General features: G+C 39.5%; 1 protein-coding gene across 5 annotated transcripts in view; it reads left to right on the top strand.

The window, feature by feature from the left end:
• Window positions 1-23,196, top strand: part of SNX27 (sorting nexin 27) — a 67,454-nt gene extending 44,258 nt beyond the window's left edge. For 2 of the 5 annotated variants that reach the window (XM_023641160.2, XM_070268241.1), the window contains exons 6-12: window positions 3,400-3,478; window positions 5,061-5,224; window positions 11,170-11,259; window positions 17,349-17,498; window positions 17,811-17,939; window positions 18,305-18,364; window positions 19,278-23,196. In XM_023641160.2, the coding sequence (XP_023496928.1) occupies window positions 3,400-3,478; window positions 5,061-5,224; window positions 11,170-11,259; window positions 17,349-17,498; window positions 17,811-17,939; window positions 18,305-18,364; window positions 19,278-19,325 (720 nt within the window). In that variant the 3' untranslated portion in view covers window positions 19,326-23,196. Of the gene's footprint in view, window positions 1-3,399; window positions 3,479-5,060; window positions 5,225-11,169; window positions 11,260-17,348; window positions 17,499-17,810; window positions 17,940-18,304; window positions 18,365-18,481 lie in introns of all 5 variants that reach the window. The other 3 variants (XR_002808078.2, XM_023641161.2, XM_070268240.1) reach the window with 3 other exon arrangements.
• The last annotated feature ends 1,901 nt before the right edge of the window (window positions 23,197-25,097 follow it).

Raw genomic sequence — 25,097 nt, 5'->3', positions numbered from 1 at the left:
CCTTTGTTTAAATATTTTAAAGCAAATGCCATGTTATTGGACTGGTATATATTTTAGTGTACATGTCTAAAAAATATGGACGTTCTTCTTACATAATCACAAAGCCATTATCAAGCCTAAAAAATTCTCCCTTGATATTAACTAATAACAAATCCATAGTCAAATTTTCCCAAATGTCTAAAAATGATTTTTTTTTAGTTGGTTTGTTAAAATCTGGATCTAAACAAGGTCCTTATATCACATTTGGTTTTTGTGTTTGTTTTAATATAGAGCAGTCTCCTTTTTTTTTTGTGTTATTGTTTTATTGTAGAAATTGAGTCTGTGTCCTGTGGAATGTTCTACATTCTGAATTTGTTGTTTGTTTCTTTTGTCTGTTTGTATCATTTAATATGTCTTTCTGTCACCTTATATTTTCCATAAATGGAAGTTTGCTCCAGAGGCTTGATTAGATTCAAGTTCAGCTTTTTTGATAAGAATACTTCATAATTGGTGCAATATAGTTCATATTGCTTCTCAACAGGAGGTACACAATGTCTGATTATCCACTTTTGGTAATTAATCGGTAGGTTTAGATGGTGATAACCTGATCTCCCCATTGTAAAGTTCTCCATTGATCTTTTATCAGATGAGCGTATCACCCATGATTGCTGCCTTAACCAGTGATTTCATTAAGGGTTGTAAAGTGCTGATTTTCTAATTGTCTCATTTCTTCATATTTATTAACTAGAATTCCTTTGTAAAGAACTTTTCTTTGTCAACTGAGCCTAAATTTTTATTGTTGTTAGTGCTGTCATGTTGACTCCAACTCCTAGCAACCCTGCGTACAGCAGAGTGGAACCTGCCCGGTCTTTTTCCACCATCCTCTCATCTTCTGGCACTTATATCATATATAGCAGCTATATCTGCTGCTATTTGTAGGGTTTTCATGCCCAATTTTTTCAGAAGTGGGTGACCAGGTCCTTCTTCCTAGTCTGTCTTAGTCTGGAAGCTCCACTGAAACTTGTCCACCATGGTTGACCCCGCTGGTATTTGAAATATCGGTGGCATAGCTTTCAGCATCACAGAAGCATGCAGCCACCATAGTATGACAGCCGACAGTTGGATGATGTGGTTCCCTGACCGGGAAACGAACCCAGGCGGTAGAGTGAGAGTGCCGAATCTTAGTTATCCTGGAATACAGTTTGTAGGAAAGGGAGTATAAATATTTAATTCTTTCCTTTTATTGCCAATTTTCAGAGTAAAGAATTGATGCCCCAGTTGATTCCAGTGATGTCTGTGGGATAATTATTTTATTTTTTTAGTATCGTGTGAGTTTTTAGATATTTAATATGATTTAAGCAAGAGCATATATATCTTTTTTTTTTTAAAGATTTTTTATTTTTTTCCTTTTTCTCCCCAAAGCCCCCCAGTACATAGTTGTATATTCTTCGTTGTGGGTCCTTCTAGTTGTAGCATGTGGGATGCTGCCTCAGCCTGGTTTGATGAGCAGTGCCATGTCCGTGCCCAGGATTCGAACCAACGAAACACTGGGCCGCCTGCAGCGGAGCGCACAGACTTAACCACTCGGCCACGCAGCCAGCCCCGAGCATATATATCTTTTTGATGCTCAAGTTGTTCCATCTTAGGCCAATGGAAGCTCCTTCCTGTCTGCTCCTATAATCTTTCCATGCAAACTGTTTGTTTATAGTAGCATTCTTGCTTTTTAGTACAGCAAGATGTCTGGGCTCATCTTTGTATATTTGCTACCCTAGATTTAGAGTCAGCCATTTTCCCAAGGAGTCCTGGGTCCTTTCAATTAGAAATTGTATTTAAAGATCATAATCTGGCTGCTGGGTATATTTGTTGCTTTTAGGCCTCTTCGTTGCTCTTAATCCTGATTTCATCAAGATTTTCAGGGAGACTAGCAGGTTTCTGGGTATTAATGCTTATTTCTCCTTTGTGGAAAACAAAAACTAATCCCCATACCTTTACTCATATACTGTATACCATGGCAAAGGATATGTGCAGAATCTGAGGTATTTCTCAAATTATAAGTGGTGGGGTGATTGCAAGAAAAATGTTAATTTTACAGCTTGCTGATGTTTTGGGTTTTTTCCAATATTTTTCCAGCAGGGTCTGATTTTTTTCTTTTTTCCTGTGGAAGATTAGCCCTGAACTAACACCTGTTGTCAGTCTTCCTCATTTTTTGCTTGAGGTGTAGGTCTGTGCCCAAAATCCGAACCCACTGACCTGGGCTGCTGAAGTGGAACGCACTGAACTTAACAACTGTGCCACGGGGCTGGCCCCAAGGCCTGATTGTTTTTGCACTTTCCTCCTCACTCTGTTACTGAGACTTCTACCTATAAGCCATTTTCCAAACCTTGAGAACATTTCAGTTTCTATCCAGTGCAGTATAGAGCAGTAACTTAGAACACTGACACTCTCCAGTTCCTACCTCACATCAGTGATAACCCTAGGTCTAATATGTAAAGATAAATGTGGCAAATATGGGAAGAAGAATGTAGTCATATTTGGTTAACTGAGACACTAATATTCAGCAATTTTATCTTGTTCAGTTAACATGTAATTTATATAGGGATTGATCTTGAAAAGGAATTTTGGTACCACTAGTTTGTGTTTTTTGCCTTGTGTTTTTGTTGTTGTTGTTTTATGTAATTTCAGTTTTCATTTATTTACACATGGAGTCTTTCCATTTCTTTTTTATTTGTCATGTTGGGATCTTAGTTCCTAGAGAAAAGGACTAAGGCTTGTTCAGTATGCCTCTGTTGTCCCAACATTTTGCTATTTTCATGTGGATATTGATGATGATAATTCTTAGGAAAAGGAAAACCCCAGGCTGAGACATGGATCATCTGAAAAATAGACAAGAATAATCTATGAAGCATGAACAAAGTTGACAAATAGTATTTTAAGCTCAAGAACCAAAGATATAGATCTTGTATGTTAACAGCCTGTGTTAAATGTAGGTTGAATGTGTGAGACTGGATATATAAGAATTTATTTTCTTCTTAAGATCTATACTTAACAGGTACATTTCTTGTTAAGTGCTGTTAAAAAAGACCCTTGTGGGATGAAGTCATATGTCAGAGAAGAAAGCGGATGTTTAAGGAAAGACTATTATCAGCTTGAATTGGAGAGGAGAACCTCATATTTAGAGATCCTAGCTGTTTGGGTCAAATACTAGTATTTTTTTCCTCTTATTTCATAAATACGTTTGCATGTATACATGTACACGTACATACAAAGAAGAATAGTTATGGACCGTGAATTTAGTTTATGTGAAACCAAGATGGCATAACCCCTCCCCTCTCCTCCTCCCACATGCATACACCTGTCTTTTCCCACAGTATTGTCTGATTTAGTTTCCCTGAAACTAATCTATGCTATTTACACTTTTAGGCTATTGCAGCAAAGGTTGGCATGGACAGTACGACGGTGAATTATTTTGCCTTATTTGAAGTGATCAATCATTCCTTTGGTAAGTGCCAGTGGCTAATACTAAGTTTTGTTTGGGGGTATTTTGTTTTAATACTGTCAGACCGAAGCTCCCAGAAGCTGTCAGAATGAAACTGTCTGCCTAGAGAAGAGCTTGAAGACAAGAGATCCCACTCGTTAGGACTGTCCCCAACAAGCAGAGTGGGCACATCCCATTAAGTCTAAGTCAAAAGGGTATCTGATCACTGTAGACCCTGTCTCCTTTTTTGTAAGTATAAGTGACTTGCGCCCAGCACTGAAGCAGATAATTTCATGAGGTTTTTTAAAATCAGAGGTTCAAAATTAATGTATTCCAATGAAACAGCCTTAAAAAGAGAGAATGTTCTAATTAGCCATAATTTGTTTTAGTGTACTTCATGCTTTCTGTAGATTTTTAAGAATAGCTTTTTGTTTTCAGGAGTTAGAAAGAGATACATTGCTTAAAAGCCTTTGCTTTAATGCATATATTTAAGTTTCTGTGCAAATAGATATCTTCTTCCTGGGAAATTTTATTGCATGGCGACAGGAAGTTTCTCTTATATATTATTTTATAAAAACTAGGGATGGCGGTCACATTGGTTGCATCGAGACCACAGAGGGGAAGAAGTCTGAGGGCTTGCTCTGAATGACATAGATTTCCTACAGTTTATGTATGGGACTTTTCCGCATTGTATGTAGACAGGGCTAAGGCTAGAAATGACAGCTAATATTGATTGGTCATACCTTACTCATGCCAGAAAGGGGGAGAGTTTGGTAGATTTGGGTCACCTTGCTGTCCCTGGTCAAGGTAAAATAACTTTGATTCACTCTGAAGCAGCCATCTCCCTATTATTCTTTATCTTTCTAGCTCCCTACAGTCCAAGTAGGCAGATATAAATGTTACAAAGGATTGCTAAGGAACCAGGACACTTGAGTTCTAATCTTATCTATCTTTTCTAAGCTTCAGTTAATAAATAAAATGGGAAATATTAAATCTGTCTTTTGCAGTAATATGAAGCCAAGTAAACATCAAGAGAATAAAACTCTGAGCCTTTCCAAAGAAAAGCAGTATAGAAATTTAAAGTGGTAATATTTTATCCTGCTTGTGCCTTGTTAGGAAGAGGAAGTAACGTTACTCAGAAGATACTTTTCACTTTGATAAATGTCTTAAGAGTTGTGAGGGTATAGGGAGAGCCTTTCAGCTCCTGACAATAAAAGCAGTTCATTGAGAATTGCCACGTGAGAGAGACTGCACCAGAGCTGGGTAGGAGGAGAGGACGTTGCTGTAACTTACCAGATAATGGATCAGTTATTTTAACTGACTTTGGAGCAGGTGCTGTCTGCAAAATCAGCATGTTAACTGAAGGGTGTGTCCTTCAGTTGATAGATTTCAGTCAGTTTGCGCTCCACAGTCATAGTTAGAAGGGATAGATTTGGCTAGACAAATAGTTATTTTGTGGTCCTGAAGCAGAGCTCCTTGATGGATCTATGCTGGTGTTCTGGTTAATGATAACCTGCCATTCTCGATTTGCCTTACATAGTTTATACTTGCGAAATTCCTTATATATCTTTTCACTCTAGCTTTCTTTGTTTTCTCTTTTCTTCAGTACGTAAGCTGGCACCTAATGAATTTCCTCATAAACTCTACGTCCAGAATTACACATCAGCTGTGCCAGGCACCTGCCTGACCATTCGAAAATGGCTTTTTACTACAGAAGAAGAAATCCTCTTAAATGACAATGACCTTGCTGTTACTTACTTCTTTCATCAGGTGGGTGAACTGATCTTCCTGGATTTCTTTTTCTGTTTGTATGTAGTGGGTAATTTGCCAGTGCAGCCTAACTCCTTGGGTAAGCTGCTTTATCTCTTAGATCTTAGTGAAATTTGTGAAATGTTCTATCCGTTTCACAAAAGATAAGTAAGTTTAAGAAGTGAAGATATCCTGGAGTTTAAAATATATTTATTATTTTTTTAAATAACAGAAAATGATCATTATGGGTATGTATCTTTTCAAAATCTTTTCATCAAAATCATACATACATAGGGGCAGCTGTGCTGTGGCGGTGACCCACATACAAAATAGGGGAAGATTGGCACAGAAGTTAGCTCAGGGTGAATCTTCCTCAGAGGAAAAAAAAAATCATACATACATAGTTTAAAGCATCAAATAGTTCTACATGGGTTCTTATGAAAAATATTAGTTGCCCCCACTTACCTTCATCTCCCCCCATAGGCAACCACTTTCACCTCTTTTAGCTTTGTTTTTTGTTTTGTTTGTTTTGTTTTGTCTTATATTTACTTCCATGTCTCTATTATAACTTGGTTATATTGCTCCTACTTAATTTTTCAGATTGAATCATTATCTCTTAATTTCCCACTATAGAAGATGAGACTTTAGTCCATTTCCTCCCCATTCCCACTGCATACCCCTCTTTTCATCTCTCCCATTCTGTTCATATAGTCAAATTATAATATATGTTAGATCAGTATTCAGTGTTTATATTATTATGACTTTATAAATAATGAATTTATAGCAGAACCATATACATAGTGAATACTATCTTTACTTTTTACTTCCTTGTAAATATTTTGTTTTAAAAATTACTTTCTAAATAATTTTTAACCCATTTTGTAACACTTTATAAAGTATCCTATTACTATTCTAATTGGATTCTTGTTAAATTCATAATTTAACTGAAGAAGAATCTTTTTTTTTTTAAGATTTTTATTTTTCCTTTTTCTCCCCAAAGCCCCTCAGTACATAGTTGCATATTATTTTAGTTGTGGGTCCTTCTAGTTGTGGCATGTGGGATGCCACCTCAGCATGGCCTAATGAGTGGTACTATGTCTGCACCCAGGATCTCAACTGGAGAAACCCTGGGCCACCGAAGCAGAGCGTGTGAAGTTAACCACTCGGCCATGGGGCCAGCCCCCAGAATCATAATTTTTAATTACTGTAGTACTCCCAAATAAATGCATAGTATTTCTATTGTATTAACTCTTCTTTTGTTTCACCAAATAAAGTTCTGTAGTTTTATGTTTCACACATGCCCCCTTAAATAAATTCCCAACTATTTTATATTTTTATTACAATTATGAATGGAATATTTTTTTCTTTGTATTGTTGAAGTGGAAAAATCATTAGGCAGGAATTAAAATATCTGGTTCAAGCACAAGCTCTGCATTGGGTAAATCCTTAGCATAGCTTTGCAGAGATCCATTTTCTGATCTGTTAAAGGGTAATAGTAGTACCTCACACTTTTTTTTATGAGTATCAAAATTTAAACAAGGCAGAGCATGTGAAATTATTTTTGAATTATAGAACTAAGGCAAAAGTAAAATATTACTTTTGTAGCAGTATCTCAGCAACTTGTCCAAACTCTCCTATTGCCTCATTTATTTTATTTTATTTTTTTTGGTGAGGAAGATTGGCCCTGAGCTAACATCTGTTACCAATCCACCTCTTTTTGCTTGAGGAAGACTGGCCCTGAGCTAACATCCTATGCCAGTCTTCCTCTATTTTATATGTGGGTTGCCGCCACAGCATGGCTTGATAAGTGGTATAGGTCTGCGCCTGGGATCCGAACCCACAATCCCTGGGCCCGCCAAAGCAGAACATACCAAACTTCACTACCACAACACTGGGCCAGCCCCTCATATGATTTTTTTTTTTTTTAACAGCTTTATTCTGGTATAATTGACATACAGTCAACTGCATTTCCAAGGTTTATAATTTGATAAAATTTTTTTCCTTTTTAACCATTTTTAAGTGTACAGTTAAGTCATGTTAAGAATATTCGCATTGTTGTGGAATGAATCTCCAGAACTTTTTCATCTTGCAAAACTGAAACTCTAAACTCATTAAACAAATCATTTCCCCCTCACTCCAGCCGCTGGCAAGCACCATTCTACTTTCTGTTTCTATGAATTTGACTATTGTAGATACCTCCTGTAAGTGGAATCATACAGTGTTTGTCTTTTTGTGACTGGCTTATTTCACTTAGCATAATGTCCTCAAGGCTCATCTATGTTGTAATATAGGACAGGATTTCCTTCCTTCTTAAGGCCGAATAATAACACTCCATTGTATGTGTATATCACATTTTGTTTATTCATCTGTGAGTGGACATTTGGGTTGCTTCCACCTCTTAGCTGTTATGAATAATGCTGCTATGAACATGGGTGTCTAAAAGTCTCTTCAAAATCCTGCTTTTAACGTACCCAGAATTGGGATTGCTGGATCATATGGTAATTCTATTTTCAATATTTTTGTGGAAGCACCATACTGTTTTTCAGAGCAGCTGCACCATTTTACATTCCCAACAGTGCACAAGGACTCAAATGATTTTTTGATTGACTAGGTAAACAATTATGCCTTTTGGAAAATAATGCTAAAATTTTCCCCATACTTAATTTTAGGTTATTTTTTTGTATCATCTTTTGATGGTAGGAATATCTAATGTTATTTCATCAATTCTAAGATGCCATTAATTATAAGATGCACTATTATTTTATGTACTGCTAAGAAGGAGAAAAAAGCTGCTAATTAAACTGAGACATCGATTGTAAGATGCATCCCAATTTCAGAGATGAAGAAATGTGAAAAAAAGGTGCACCTTAGAATTAATGAAATATTAAATAATAAAGATAATGAGCCTTTTCTTTAAAAAGAAATTAATCGGGTCAAAATTCGTGGTAGAATATATTTAAATTCTTGCTAAACCTGGCAGATTGAACACACTTATTTAAGCTGCTCCTTCCTGAACACTCGCTAGAATATTAGTAATGGAATTTAAAAGGCATAAACCTACAAGGACAAAGAACAGGAGAGGGACCACAGCAGGTGAGAACTGCCAACATTTTTAGAAAATGAATATTTGAATGAATGGAGAGGAGTTTTGGTGTTTGATTATTGTGTAGGCATGTGGAAAGTTACAAACAAAAACATGAGGCAGTTAACATCAGAGAAAAAAGATTATATACAAGAAAGAAAGTCATGGTACAGTACATAGCTTAGTTGTGAACAATGTCTGCATGCTTATAATGTATTGATTATAATAATACTGAATATTGGTTTAATTTTTTATTGAGAGGTTGGAGGAAGAGGAAGTGGGAATGATTGGGTAGTATAAGAAAGCTAAAACTTAATATTTTTAACAGAGCAAGTCAACAATATTTAAAATTCATGTTAGGAATTATCAGTGTAAGCATGACATAATGGACATTTATTAACATGACATTTAGAATTATGGAAGGAATATCACAAACTGCTTAAAGTGCTTCAGAGTAGTTGCATCTGTGTAATGAGGCTGTGGGATCAGGAGACTGTTTTTATCAGAAGCCTTTTAGTAATGTTTGATTTTTTTTAAACTATCTACATCTTTTACTTTAATAAAAAATATCTTTTTTTTTTTTTGAGGAGGATTGGCCCTGAGCTAACTATTGCCAATCTTCCTCTTTTTGCTGAGGAAGACTGGCCCTGAGCTAACATCCATGCCCATCTTCCTCTATTTTATACATGGGATGCCTGCCACAGCATGGCTTTTGCCAAGCGGTGCCATGTCCACACCCAGGAGCCGAACTGGTGAACCCTGGGCTGCTGAGAAGCAGAACATGGGCACTTAACCACGGCACCACTGGGCTGGCCCTAAAAAATTTCTAATTAAGAAGAAAAGGAATCCAATGTGGTGATATTTATGTTTTCCACTCAGGGCTAGTCAAGCAATATAATCTTGATTAGAAATGGGAGAGAACGTTGTTACTGCCCCACGTGAAAACAGTTCACTTAGAGTTGCTGGCGTGGATGTTCACTCTGACGCTGGCGATATGTTCATCAAATATTTAAGTGCTGTAACAAGTCAGACACAGTGCTCAGTACTGGGGAAGAACTGGTACGAAGAAAACAGGTACTGGTACGAAGAAAACAGAAATACAGTATTTTTATTTGGTCATCAGAAGAGCCTTTTCCCTTAGCTAATAACACTTTAAGTTACTTGGGAAACAGAATAGACAGACCAATATGTATTTCTTTGTTTTCCTTCTTTACTTCTCTCCCAGCTCCTCAGTAACTGGTTTAAATTTGGCCTGGTGCAGCCAAATCCTTTGGTGATCAATAACCAAGTGTTCATATTCTTAGGACATTGCGTGCCAGTTCTTGTCAAGTGTCCCCTCTGTGAATATAATCTTCTGCGCCTAAGTGACTCCTTGCTTGTATGACTAGGATTGGGGAGAGACTGGCATAATCTTTCCATTAAGCAGTCCCAGGAAGGACATTAATATCCTTGTGTGGTTCTTAGAAGAACTTAGCTGAACAATGCTAATGATAACTATTTATGTATACTTTACAAAACTCGTAACATCTGTTAGCTCATTTTGTTGTCTACTTATGAGACGAGTATCCTTCCTGTTTTACAGACTGAGAGGGTTTAAGTGACTTACTCAAGCACACATTGATAGGTGACGGAGCTAGAAGTTGAACTATTCTCTTGATTTCAATCTTGAACTCGTTCTGTTATGCAAACATTTTCCCTTAAAAGACTATAGGGAATGAGTTCTACTTAAGGAAATGGGCAGTCTTTTGATAGAGGTTCAAGTGGGCCCCCTGCCTGGTGCCTGTCTAGAGGTGTCTGTGCTGGAACTCACTGAGGTTAGATTCTGAATGCCCTGGACAAATGATTCTATTTATTCTTTTTCTTTTTTTGTCCCAGAGATCAGTTTTCCCTTCCATTAGATTTTAAAGGTTTTTCTTGGGGTGGAGTGAAGTTAGGAAGGGGATGCATATTTCATATAGCTGAACCAGGTGTAGTTTAGAATTAGCATATTATACCTGGGTGCCTTCGTGCCTGTATCAAGTCCTGTCTGGGATTTTTTCCATTCACGGTCTCAGATTTATCACTTCCTCTCTTTCAATTGCTACCACGCTAGTTTAAGATCTTGTTTCACTTCATGCTTAAAATACCACAAAATCACTAGTCCTCCTGTGTTTCATTCTCTCCTTAACCATAATTCATTTGGCACTCATACGCCAGTCAGTCTTTCTTTTAAAAAATCTATTTTTTAGTGCTTATTTTAGCTCCCTGCTGTCCTTAAGTCTAAATTCTTGTGCCTGCTTTTTAGGATCCTTCCTAATCTGTTAACCTACCCATCCAGCATTGTTTTTCATTGTACCCTAACATGTACCCTTTATTCAAATCAAGCAGATCTGCCTCTTGAGTGTATTTAAGCTCAAACTCGTTTCTATTTCCTGGCTTCAGCTTGTAGTTTCTTTTATTCAGACTGTCCTTTGGGGTCCAATCAAGGCTTCCCTGATAACTACAATTGTCAATAAGCCCTCCTGTTCTGACTACATATTATCACTTACTATCTATACCATACATTTTTGCTACTTCATTGTTACCTTTAATACAGTGTTATATGCCATCTTTCAGTATCCTCTAATTGTTTCACATATATAAATTACCTGGAATTTAAATCTTTTAACATGTCAAACCAGATCCCTCATGTGCGTGGAGCAATCCTTGAGCACATACCAGACACTCTTTAAATGCTACTTATTCCAATAATATCCCCACGTGGTAGAGTTCACTGGTGATGATGATGATGGTGGTCCACATGGATAAGAGTTATTCTGAAAACTTATCTTTGTCTGTTTTTATCAAGAATGTACTTGATAATAATTTTTACATTCGTTTCTTCCTGCCTTTGTTTTGGTGACAGGCTGTTGATGATGTGAAAAAAGGTTACATCAAAGCAGAGGAAAAGTCCTACCAATTACAGAAGCTGTATGAACAAAGGAAAATGGTCATGGTAGGTTTATGTCCCCACCGTCTCTTTATAAAATGCCCCTTCTTATCTCTTAAACCTGTTGTCCCAGTCATTTTTGAAAGATATTGTAACCTGGTCAGTGGCTTAACTAAGTAAAACAAAGGAGAGGGTTGTAGACCTTGATGTAAAGTCCATTGTGTTCCTCCATTTAGCACACAAAGAGCTTATTGTGCCCTGTGTAGGAATAACTTTATTATTAATAATAGCCAGACATGTTCTCTTTGATTAAAAAAACTGTAAAACACAAGATATGCACAACTTTTGATATGATAAAGATTCTGTAAGAATTGATAGATTTTTAACATTAGAAATTATTTTAGTTGTGATTTAGCAATCACAAAATCATATGCTTTTACAACTTCCTTCTCTGCAGTTAGTTAAACATTTATGCTGAGTGATGGTTTTGGTTAGTATGATGTCCTAGAGTTCAATTTGATAGCTACCAGTTTTGTGTGGCCAGTTAAATTTAAAATTCATTTAAATTAAATAAAATTTAAAATTCAGTTCCTCAGATGCATTAACCACATTTCAAGTGTTGAGTGGTCACACATGGCTAGTAGCTACTGAATTGGACAGCTCAGATATAGACATTTTCATCACCATAGAAAGTTCTGTTGGAGAGGGCTGCCTAGGATATTCCTTAAATGTTTTAAAATTAGTTTTCAATTTGTATCTGCCATAAATACAGGCATGGAAATTGTCAAAAATAAAATTTGTAAAGAATGCTTACAAAAACTTCCACTTGTAGCATTTTAAAATCTCTTTCTTGGCAAATTCACATATAGTTGAAAATTTTCCAATTATAATTTTTCATGATTTCACACAAGGCAGGAATTGCATTAGTAATGATTCTGATAGGTCACTTGAATTTCTTTTGTACTTTCTGTGCACTTTTTTTCAATTCTTTTTTTTATTATTATTATTTTATTTCTTTTTTTTTTTTGGAGGAAGATTAGCCCTGAGCTAACTGCTGCCAATCCTCCTCTTTTTGCTGAGGAAGACTGGCCTGAGGTAACATCTGTGCCCGTCTTCCTCTACTTTATATGTGGGACGCCTACCACAGCATGGCTTGCCAGGTGGTGCCATGTCTGCACCTGGGATCCAAACTGGCGAACCCCAGGCCGCTGAAACGGAAGGTGCAAACTTAACCACTGTGTCACCGGGCCTGCCCCTCTGTGTAGTTTTTATGAGGGAATGCTCATCCGTCTAGATTAATTGAGTTGGAATAAGGATGCAAACAAGTCAGCCATTAAACTTAGCCCATAATCTTATGTCTAGCTGGGAGAGTTATTTTATCACTTATATGATGAAAAGTAATACATCTCTTTGCCTTAGAAAATTGCCAAAGATCAGGGAACCATCTACCAATGTTCTGCATACCAACAGGCTGAAATAGACAACACAAAAATCTTTCAAATAGAATTAAGTCTTGGCAGAATTTTGGTTAAGGGAATTTTACTATGTGGGAGATAGGATTTGAAAACTCAACTTCCATCTGTTGTTTAGGATAATGGCATTGTCTTCTATATAATACATGATTCTGACAGATCTATCTGCATCTTTTTGGTGAAATGGGCCAAATACTAGAGGGCCATCAACCTCTGCAATAGTTCTTTACCTTTGCCAAAGCCAATAGAATCAAAATAATTTCATGAGGACTTCTGATAATACCAGTATGGAATACATATTATTTCTTTGCACATACAGGGCTCCAAATATGCTATCTTCCATTTATGCATTCAACAAAATATATTTATTGAGCACCAACTGTGTGCCAGGCACAGTGCAAAGAGCTAGAGAAATAAATAGGTTTGGGTTGTTCTCTGGCAGAATACAGAAAATCTGAATTTAACAAGCCTAGTAGTCTATTATGAAATTATTTTTAGACTCAGGTTTATATCTTGTAATCACCCAGTTAAGAACTCGAGTACAGTTGGTATATTAATGTGTTTCCCCGTGGGTCATCAGAATTGAGTGCAAAATATATGCTTAAACATTCATGGAATTCTTTTTTCTTAAAAAACTAGTGCCAGCATATAAGTGTGTTCTAGCCCCGTAATACTGCAATCAGATTTTAAAGAAAACCCCCCAAATTTTGAATTTTATTCAAGTACAATTTCATGTATTCAAGTATTAGTGTTCAGAGACGTTAGCCAGCCAATGGTCATGGTCAATACATTGAAACTTCCAACTCAGATGGACCCTTCGGAGCCCATAGGTCTTGATACCATTATTTATAGCAACTTAGTACGGTATAGGCCTAAGATTAGGCCAAATCACTGAGACTTAGCACTTGAACAGACTTCTCAGTTTAATTTCTTTTCTGTAAAATAGAGATGTTCAGATTGCTAGCTATCAAGTAGAATCTTGACAAAATACTTCCAAGTTCTTGGTAGGTAAATAAGCCTTGTATAAGTCCCCTTGCTCTCCAAATATGGAGGACAGATCCTATCTTTGCCATAGTTTGTAATGCCCAGTATGATCAAAAATGTTTTTGTTTTCTACTCATTTGCAAAGTTAGATGGAACCTCAAATTTTGATGGTTGAGAATATAATGTACAAGAGAGATTTTGTTTTTTCTTTCCATGTTTTACTCTCATACAAATAGTAGACATCTGTAATTTATGTTTTTCTTATGTTGGAGTGATCTGATTTTGCCATTGTTGAACTGACAAACAAGAAGTTTCTGTGTTAGTGTTTCTCAACATAATTTGTAATTATTTTCACACAAGGCAGTATATGTGAAAGTCATTGTTTCTCAAACTGGTCCCCAGCTTAATTACATGAGAATCACTTGTGAAGCCTAATTAAAATTCAGATTTCTGGACCCCACCTCACGTTTACTAAGCCAGGATCTTTGGGGGTAGAAAAGATTTTTACAGAAGCCCCAGGTGATTCTGAAACTGTAAGTGCTTCAGAATCACTACTCTAGGAATTTGGGAGAGTTGGCTTCCAACGTTCCTCTTAAGCCCTTAGTTCAATTTTAGACCTGATTTGACCCTTGGCAGGTTGTTTGGTGGAACAGAGAGTTCTCCAGAATGACCTCAGCCCACTCACGTAAAGTGTTCTGCTCTGTTAAGTACTGCATCTCTGCTTTAATAACTATACTGTTTCTATATTTACTTATCTTGCTGAATATTGAGCATTTATAAAATGTCCCATGCTATACCTTTCCTCTTCTCTGGCCTAATGTGGGCCATCATCGAAGTGGAATGTGAATCAAGGAAGGTAATTTAGGGCACATATTTAGTTACTCAAAATTTAATATGAAAGGAGAATGGACAGGATGGTTTTGTGTTTTAAATATATAGCTACATCCTTATGTAAATATGTTTGAAAGGAAAAATTCACTTTTGGAAATTTTGGATTTATGTAAAATTTTAAATGTTTCTTCTGTTTATACTTTGTGCAAATCCAGGAATGTAGAGATTGCCCACATAAAGCTGAGAAATACTGCCTGACCTGAGAATCTCTGAAAACCTGAAGTTTCCCAATGAGACTTGACCTGTGTCTTCTCACCAAGGCCACAGGTGCCCTTAGTTTTCACTCAGGTTATTTTTAGATATTATGCCATTAGGAAGTCCCCTGAAGGCCTTGTGCTTTCAAGGACTACATTTTTTAATATGGAGGGATAAATGAGCCTTTTAATGCAAAGGGGAGAGAGAGGAGCACATGTTGTATGCCTGGTCCTGTTCTAGGCTCTGTGTGCACATTCTCATTTCCTCCTCGTAACAGCCATGCGGGTGTTATCCCCACTTTCCAGAAGAGAAGTGGAGTCTGAGAGGTGAAGATTCTTACCCAAGACCACATAGCTTGTCAGAAGTGGAACTAGGACTTGAACCCATTTCTGTCTGGTTCAAAGCATATGTTTGTCCCCACATCAGAGAAGGGAGGGTGGCAGCAGTGTCCTTTGTTTCCAGATGACAGAGGGGATGTCCCTAGGTAATTTATGCAAGGGCTCAAGAAGAGAGTTCCAGATATGCAGAGCTCCATGTCTCTTCTGATATCTTTTCTAATCTCTCCCTTTGTCTACATGTTTCTTTCTTTTTAAAAAATCTATACAGTAAAACTCCCAATAAGGAATATGGCAGAAATATTTTTTGAAACAGTAGTGGTGCCTCTCAAAGAAGAGAACTCTTAGCAAGTGTGTTTTATGAAAGCCTTTTTTCTTGAAGGACATGAGCAGAACTAGTGTCAAGGCTCCATGACAGCTCATTGGCATTTGCAGAGCTCTTAAGCATCTTTGAGCAGAATTTGCCACTTATTGAGCCATGCAGAAAGTTTCTGATAAGTGTGGTAGGAGGATGACTGGGATTGAGTGCGGGAGGCCTGGTTAGCTGGTTACAGGTATTATTCTTTTTCTTTTCTCATTTTATTGTAGACATTTTCAAATATGTAAAGAAGTTGAAAGAATAGTACATTTAGTCCCCATGTACTCATTACCCAGCTTCCACAGCCTTCAACTTCCTGCCATTCATGTTTCATCTATCTCACTCTCATGCTTTTTTCTCCTGGAGTTTTTAAAAGCAATTTCCATATACATCATTTCACAGGGCATTCTTGAGAGAGACGATAGTTGAGACCTCTGGCTAAGGATAACGGAGGCCTTAAAATTATTTTTTTAAGCTATCATTTGTTGAATACCTAATTATGTGTGAAGTACTGTGCTAAGTACTTGAATGCTCACAAGTAACTGTAAGTGCTATTATTATTTCTCTTGTTACAGAAGAGGAAACTAATGCTCCTAGGATTTAGTCAGTTGCTTGAGTTCAAGTAACTTGCCAAGCTTACATAGTTAGGAAGTGATGGGGCCAGGATTCAAGTCCAGGGCACTCTGGGCTCAGGCTCGTAATCACTTCTCTGTGTACTGCTGCCTGTCCCAATCTTTGCTGCTTGTTAGAACCCCAGAGGAGTTCTCTCCTATGCTACCCGCTGCCTGTCAGTCATACTTACACCAAAGTATAGTGGCCAGGGCTTTCTTTTCGTCATAATGCCAATAGCAGCGCTCAGCGGTATCCACATTTATCACTGATACAGGAAGGATGATGTTAAAGGGGGATGGAGTAGGGTGATAGAAGGAGGGAGAGATGAGAGAAGAAAAGTGATGCAAATGAAGTATTGTAGCACTTCTGAATTGAAGTTGTCCCTGTGTTCTTCCTACTCTTTTATAATTTTTCATCTTCAAAGTTACTATTATTTTACCTCAGCAAAAATAAATAGGGAAATAGTGAGTTGAGTAAAAGAGAGGACAGCCTTAACTGTGGAGGAGAGGGAAGAAAGAGCTGAGTTAGAGTCCATAGTTCAGAGACTTCTCTGGATTAATCTTGTAGCATTGTACCTGTGAAGGTCATGTATGTCGCTTGATTTTGGTCCAGATGCTTTTTAAGAAGGCATATATACTGGAGACCCAGGGGACAGTGGGGCTAATATGGGGACTAGTTGGTGGTAAAGAAAGAATCAGAGTGGCCTAGAAATTAAACTTGGCTTCTAATCCTGCTTGTGTTACTTATTATTACCTGTGACTAAGCAAGTCTCATATTACTCTGGATTTCTATAAATGACTAGCTTTTAAAGTCTCTTTCAGCTTAAACATTTTATGAATATGAGATTCTGGGTAACTTAATCCTCATCACATTGTAACTTTTGATTGGAGAAGACATGGGGAGAAGCATTAGCTCCTTTTCCTTAGTTATAGGGATAGATTTGATGCCCATTCCTTAGGTACGTACGGTGAAAGTAGAGGGCCAGACTAAATGGCAGTCTGAGTTCCTTTCTAGTCCTAGGAGTCTTTGTTGCAGTGTCTCTTCTGGCTTCATTTGTGTATCTTTTTTAAGTAGAGAAGGGAGGTGGGGTTGGAAGTGAGTAGGTGGAAGTTGAAAGTGGCATAAAGAATCATCTTGGAGTCCTGTCCCAACTTAGTGATGCTGTGAGACCAGAGGCAAGGTCTTCAGGTTGCTGGGTGAGGAGATTCTCTTGGTTCTCTCTCTTGGTCCATCTCAGCAGCTCTTCCTGGTGGTTTAGTTCCGTAGTGACAATGTTTCTCCTTGCGTTTTTTTTTTTTTTTTTTCTAGTACCTCAACATGCTAAGGACTTGTGAGGGCTACAATGAAATCATCTTCCCCCACTGTGCCTGTGACTCCAGGAGGAAGGGTCATGTTATCACAGCCATCAGCATCACGCACTTTAAACTGCATGCCTGCACTGAGGAAGGACAGCTAGAGGTGAGAGTTCAGCAGAGGGCTGGGGCTGGGAGTGCTGGGGATACTTTGATGCTCGCTCACTTGTTAGGTTTTAGTTTCTTCTTGGAGGGAAATGAAATCAAAACTGTTCTGACTGGGGTACATAGGCACTGATCCACACTGCTCCTCACCTTCTTTGGCTGTTTACACTGACTTGTATTCTTCTGTCACACTCTTTTCCCTGAAATGATGTAGACATCTCCACGCATGTCTCTTCTGCTACCTAGTTCAGAGCCATCTTGCCTAAACTCCCCAGCATTCTCAAACTTACGCTTTTTGTTCTTGGTTGTTTAGAACCAAGTAATAGCATTTGAATGGGATGAGATGCAGCGATGGGATACTGATGAAGAAGGAATGGCCTTCTGTTTTGAATATGCACGAGGAGAGAAGAAGCCTCGATGGGTTAAAATCTTCACACCATATGTGAGTGGTAGACAGGGAAGCATGCTTGGGGAAAGTAGATTGGGCTTAAAGTTCACCTTAAGCTAAATGCGTAACTGGAGAAATAGCCGTTGTCTTGAGATCGGAACCTGTTTGAATCTCAGAGGCCCAGGTTCTCCCCGTTTCCTTTACGCCTGACTGGGATTGGCAATTTCACATCCCACTTGACTCACAGTTACCACTAGAAGGAGCCAGAGAATAGTAGATGAGCCAGGCCTCGGTTTTGTGGTGCTTGTCATGCTCAGCAAATTTGGAAGGTGGGGTGACTGGGGGCAGGAGTTCAAAGGTGTGGCCCTGTGGTGCCCCGTCTTAAGAAGCCAGTGAGTGTTGCTGTGTTTTTTTTCCAGTTCAATTACATGCATGAGTGCTTCGAGAGGGTGTTCTGCGAGCTCAAGTGGAGAAAAGAGGTAATTCTAAACAGTCTTAAATTGACTTTTTCGTCTTTTTTTTGTTTTTTTTTTTTTTTAATTTATAGGCTCATGGCCAAATATGAGGGACCCTCACCTCCATCTCTGTCTTTCTAGGAATATTAGTTAGAGACTGGTTATCCCGTGTGAGCCAGGATACTCTTCCAGAGAGGTTAGCCTTTGGATGCTGAATGGACTGTACAAAAAAGCCCTGCTTCTACCCTTGTCCAGAGGGTGGCCACTGGCTACAGGCTGTTCCATCCCTCATGACTTCATGGATCCTCCTCTGCCTGTTTTTTATCAAATTACCCTCCATGTTGTTCCTGACCCAGAAGGGCAGCTGTCCTCAGTTTGAACCGTTCTGACTGGATGAGCCATGACAGAGGCTGTCTAGGCTAATAACCAAGAATGTGTATGTTTGGGAAAGTTTTTGCTACTGCTTTACTGCTGTCTGTATATGCCAGTGCTGGAGCAGAATTTGGAAGATTCTGAATAATTAGCTGCTTATTCTCAAAGAAAATGTTTCCGAGGTTCAGAAGGTAAAATCAGGAACATGAAAATTTATATTCTTGGTGTAGAAGAAAGAACATTGGGTTCTGGGAATCAGATCTGGATTTTCTACCAGCTTTTTTTCTCCCTATGATTTTGGGCAAATCAGCCTCCCTAGATCTCGGTTTTCTCATCCTTTGTCGTCTGTAAAACGAGAAGGCAGAAACAGATAATTAATGTTCAAGGTCCCTTCCAGCTCTAAAAGGCTGTGATTCTAGATGGGAAGTTAGATCAGTGGAAGAAGCCAGTCAGATCAGGTCATCTAGTCATACATTTTCCATTTCTAGTTAAGGGGTTGTCTCCAGATGGGGGAAATGTGGACACCGAAGGCTTCCCAATAACTCTTTTCTTTTTTTCCTTTCAGAACATTTTCCAGGTGGCGAGGTCACAGCAGAGGGATGTGGCCACCTAGCCTTTCCTTATCCCCTTCCCTTCTCTTCGCCCTCGTCCTCTTATCCCTTTCATCTCCCATGTCAGACAGAGTAACCATTAACACAAAAGAAGAGAAAAAGGAAAAAAGTCATTATATTCAAAAGCCCTAAACTAAATATTATTAATAATCCTTCTGAATTTCATGTCTCTGGAATTGAGCTGGTAGAGAACAACAGATTGGTCAGCACCAGGAGTCAACTGAGTTAAGACAGAAAAAGAAATACACCCAACCAACTCGCCAAAGGTATCTTTGTCCTTTCACCTGGGCCTCATACCAACAAACTCTCCTTGTACTATATTTTTAAAACTGGAACTATGAACTCCATCCATTTGCACTGTTCAGACATATATATGTATGTATGTAAAAATTATATATACACAAATTAGCTGCACGTATATACATATATATATTTCTTTTTAAATTTCATATTGATGGCAGTACCTTTTTTAGCTTGTGTTTTTACACACCTTTCACTAGAATTCATGACTTCTCTCTTGCTGTCTTTATTTTGAAACAAACTTTAAAAAGGAAAAAAAAAAAATTTACAGGGAAAATACCTCTCCTCATGAAGGACTTGAAAAGTTTACAACCTGCTTGGGTTTTTTCCCCCCTTTTTTGTATTGAGTGAAGATTCTGGCTCATGGGTTGCCATAGAGTTTGAAAAGCAAGGAGCATAGTTTCTTTATCTTCCAGGAGGCTGCTGGGGAGGAGAAGGAGCTGTGTTTCTCAAGGGCAGCCAGGCTGCAGATCTGCAGGGAGAGTTTGAAGACTTGGTGTGGTCTCTTGTTTCCAAGACAGTTTCTCTGGTCCATCTTTCTCTTCCACTCGTGGCTTTCTAGCCACATTCCACATTTCCCTCCTGCTTCCCCAGGGTCACTTGTATGCTTTCCCTCAACTGGCCTAGAATGGAGGGGAGGGTGGGCTCAGGAGGTTGATGCCACAGGAACCTGAAACACTTCATGGTCGTAATTTCCTATTTCCCTCTCATTTCTGAAGCAGTGATGGTACTAGGGGCCAGAGTTAAAGCTGATACCGTTAGGCACAAAGGTTGGACTTAGGCAGGGGAAAGGATGGAAGAAATGCCCCGTGTGCATAAGCTTTTCCCTACTCCATTCCTGACCAGTAACCACCTATAACTATAACATTATCTCTGACTTCCTGAAACAGCTGCGTTGGGGAGGGATCTGACAATATCTCCAAGGCTTTGGGGCGAATTGGAATGGGTCAGTGGTCTGTGCCAACCAAACCATAGCCTATCCAAGCCAGCTGAGGACCCAGGAAGGAGCAGTAGGACTATGGTTGATTTGGGTTGGATCTCAACCTTTAATTAAAAGGAGACTGAAGGAAAACCTTTTTGTTCCTCAAAGAGCTCCTTATCTGACTTTGCAGTTAGACCTTTTGAGACTTAAGAGCTCCATCCCAGAATGTAGGGCCAGGGCTGCCTCGGGTAGGGCAATATTCTCAGCCCCCGGGCTTTGTAGATACTGCATCAGGACCTCTAAGTCAGGCTCTGAAATAACTGGAACACATCTTTGAGCCTTCTTTTCTTTTTCTCTTCTTCACCTTCTGAACAAAAACCTCCATAGGGTGGTATCTTTTGCTTTGTCTAACTGGGAGGCACCATAGCTGGTTGTAGTCAACTCAACTGAGCAGTGTTGGGGTGGTTTGAAGTTTCCTTTTTTGTAACTTGTTTTTGCATATCATTGTGAGGCCACTTTTCTTTCTCTCTCGCTCTGTTATCCTGGCAGCCACTTGCCTCAAGGGAATATTGGGTCATATAGGACATCCCACCTTCCCTTACCTTTTCCAGACCCAGGTGGATCACAGAGTACAAAATGTAAGAATGCTGAATGTTAAAAGTTGCAGAGAATGATCCCTGATTTGAAGGCTTTGACGTAGAATTAACTGCTTTTGGCTTGGATGAATTTAATAATGAGCCAAAGGTCCCTCGAAAGAAGATATGTTGATTTCCCACTCGAAGATGCTAAAGAGGCTTTTGGCACCAGCTGTGTTCAAACTGTAAAAATTGCAGCAATTTTCCCCTGTTCCCTCAGAGTGGGAGAGGAATGAACAAATCCAGGAGTCCGTGCGACAGCCCAAACGCTGACCTCCGGATAAGAGACGTAGCGGGGATGCCCTTAGGATGGAGGCCCCTTCGAGTAGGTAGATGCTGCACCGGTCCCTTTCTGGCATAGCATTCACTTGGTGCTTTGGATTTTGGGTGAGGGCCCCATAGGGCGTTGGCCTTTTGGCAGCATCTGTTTAGGAACAGCCTCTACCTGAGGCTGTACCACGAACAAAGCACCCAGCTGCAGCAAGGAGGGGGAAGGAGGGAGACCCTGGAGGACCGCGCCTTCTCCTCTTCCACCTGCAGCAGGCCTCATGCAATGGGCAGAAGTCACCGTGGCTGTGGGGCTCCACAGGATCAAGCTCTTCTTTGCATGAAGCAGTGTTAGTGTGATACTCCTTTCCCCCGTGCTCTGCACTTCCTTTCTGTAATCCCTACTACTTTCCTTAGTCCTGGGTTCTGCCCAGGGAGGCTTCTACCCAGTCTTCTTCTGCAGTTTGTCTCTGGGAAATGGAGGGGATGCCCCTTCCCCCTGCTTTGCCCCAGCAGAGCCAGCAGGATCTTCCTGATCTCCTGTTGTCCTCTCCTCCAAAATCAGTTTCTGTCCTCTTTGGTAAAAGCTCAGAGTTTTTTAGCGATCAGGAGAAAATGCAGTCCCTGAGAAACCTGTCCCTGCAGAAAGGTTCTCTTGGGCCATGCTTTGGGCTCTCTGCTCTTTATATTTTTATTCTACTCTCCGTTTTTCTGCCCTCCCCTTGCCCTAGGCCTCAGCTTAGCACAGGTGGGTGCTCAGGGTGGCTCCTAGGACTGGACAGAGCTCTCAGGAAGGAATTAGTTCAACATCCTCATGCCTGGCCCATCTAGTTTCATCCTTCAGTTACCCAGGCCAGTAGCTTTGGGTTATCCCCTCTTGTAGCTCCAAACCCAGTGCTTAGAGCAGCAATATAGGGCACTGACAGGAGATGACACCTCTCTCTCTCATCTCAGAATTTACCAACTATGGGCCTGGTTCCTAGGAGGCAGTTTTCTTAAAGGGGACTGCATCCTGGTTAACTTGAAGTCTCCAGACCTGGAGGGACCACCGTGCCCTCCCTTCTGTCCATCGTGCCCTCTGGCTGGATTGATTCAGCAGGAGAAACCATTTGGTCTGTGGGACCCCAACATACTGCTAGGTTCCTTCACCAGATTCATTGTGTCATGTGAGCTTTCTTTTGGAGGGAGGATGATGTGGTTGAACACGCAGAGAGAGAGAATGGAAGTGATGATGTGCATCTTTAGCTCCTCATCTTCCAGTTCCCTCCTGCCTTCCTCTGCTCCTAAACCTGAGTATATCATGCCAGGCCTCACTCATAGCAGGACAGCATCAGCTCACTCCTCAGCAATAATCTAGGCTGTGTGGGAAGCTTAGGGCTCTGGGGAGGAACAGAACTGAAGAGGGGAGTGATATGGGGTGGAGGCACTGGGCCAACTGCTAACCTTGGACACCAATTTTATATCATGCCCCCCTTTTAAGCCGGTGAGCTGGGCTTCAGTTTTCCCCAGGCCATGACACTTTTAATTTATTTGAGAGAAACTCTAATTGTATTTTCACTGCAGTATCTTGTATTTTTTATTTGTGATTTAAGAAATGTGAAGAGAAAATACACAGACACATAATGGCTAACAGTGTTTCTTTCATTCCTTGTTCTAGAGCTAACCACTCTAAAATTGTTTGGTAAATGTCACTTAGTGTAATTAATTGTAACATATTCTTTTAAATAAATTGATTTATTGATGAAACTATTCTTTGGTTTCCTAGACTACAAATCCTTTGGGTTGTGTGGGAAGAAGTGAAGAGGGACCTCTGAGATTTGAGTTTGAATGGTCAGTCAGATGGGAAGGAACATATGACCAGTTCTCCCAAGCTACTAGTGAGGCAGTCTTTTGAGGGCAGGAAATGGGCTAGGGTGGGAAAAAGAGAAGCTGGGAGGCCCCTGGCCTAATGATCTGTTTCCAGTGGCTCCTTTAAAGATTCCTTCTTCTCCCTCAGATCTCAAGGGTTGATTGTGCTAGCCTGCACAAACTCCATGTTAAGACTCACAGGACTCCTCTCCCTCAGCTTTATGCATTTAGAGCCTGGCAAAGCCCTTGGGACAGATCGTAACCCTGTCCCCTTCCCCCAGCAACATGTATATATTTCCTTTTTTCATTTTTCAACTCAGGAAACTTCTCTGGAATCTGAACTGAAAGGTACATAGTACCCCTAATGAATGCCAGCACAATGCCAGGCACTCTGGATGGTTATGGCCCCTCCTCTGCCCACACCCCTGAGAAAAAGTGTGGTCCTGCATGCTCTTTGCTTTTACAGAGGAATGTCAGATGCCGTGGCCTAATTACCCACTCTTAGCTCCTATTCCTCTCTGTGCATTAGTTTATGGACGGAATCTGCTCTGGAAAGCTCAGCATTCATGGTAGGTAGGACATATTTATTATTTTTATAAACCTTCCTTTTTTATTATTTTTATAACCCTTAACTGTGTGCTTTTGCTCCTTGATTGAAGAGCATCAGAGCAAGGACTAGTTTGACATTTTGTTTGGCAGCTGAGGAGAGAGACATTGTTCTTGGTCTCATTCACTCAGCCTCAGCATTGAATGATTGGAATCTGACAGATATTTCCATCCTAATGGGGGAAATTTGTTTTCTTTAACAAGGAAAGAATCCATAGAGAAGTATAAAGTGGAATTCCAGAGTTAGAATTACAGAAGTTAAAGTCAGTAAACATTTATTGAATGTCTCCTGTGTGCAGGGTATTGTGTTAGATACTGCGACAGATACAAAACCAAAGTAAGAAACATTCCACTAGCTTTCAGCCTCACAGAGGAATGAGAGATTGACAGATCACCATGGTACATGGCAGTGGAAGGTGCCATAAGGACTAGAAAAAGAGGGAGAATGGCATGCCTCTGGATGAAGGCAGCTAAGGAAATCTTCATGAAGAAAGTGATGTTTAAATGAATTGTTCGGGATGAGCAGGATTTCAACAGGAAAGCACTCAGCTAACTTTATTGAGCCATTATGTGCCAGACAGGAGTAACTGGGAGTGAAAAGACATGGAATAGGGGAGGAAGATCACTCTTGTCCAGATGAACAACAAATAGTCCTACTCGCTTAAAATTTAGGGTATATATAGGAATAGGATGGAAGATAAGGCTTTGAAGAGCTTTGAATGGCAGGGTGAAGTGCTCTACATTAAAAAAACAAACAAACTTTTTTTAATCAGCTGCAGTTTAGAAACACTGGTGTTTCAGAATACATACAAAAGGATCAGTTAGGAGACTGCTATGATTAGTTTAGTGGAGGCAGTGATAATTGAGAGGGAAATGGAGATGAGAAAACTTGTGGAAGTAAAATCTTTTATGATCTAAAAGCTTTGAATTTATGTGAGAAAAGTAAAAGACTCCCAAGGTTTCATGTCTAGGTGACTGGAAGATAGAAATAGAAATATTTAAGAGTTGCAACTTTGGGTGAGAAAACATTTTAGCTTTGGACCTATTATGGTTTAGACTTGGGTGAGAAATCTAGGTATAGATGTCTAGCAGTTATTTCTTAGTTATTTGCTGAGCACCTTCTAATGTCCTGGGCACTGTAGAGGTTGATGGGGATATAGTGGGGAACAAGGCAGAGTAACATCTGTGAATGAATT

The sequence above is a fragment of the Equus caballus genome, chromosome 5 (genome assembly GCF_041296265.1).
Source record: "Equus caballus isolate H_3958 breed thoroughbred chromosome 5, TB-T2T, whole genome shotgun sequence".
In the NCBI taxonomy this organism is placed as follows: domain Eukaryota; kingdom Metazoa; phylum Chordata; class Mammalia; order Perissodactyla; family Equidae; genus Equus; species Equus caballus.
This window is presented reverse-complemented; position numbering and strand designations above follow the sequence as displayed.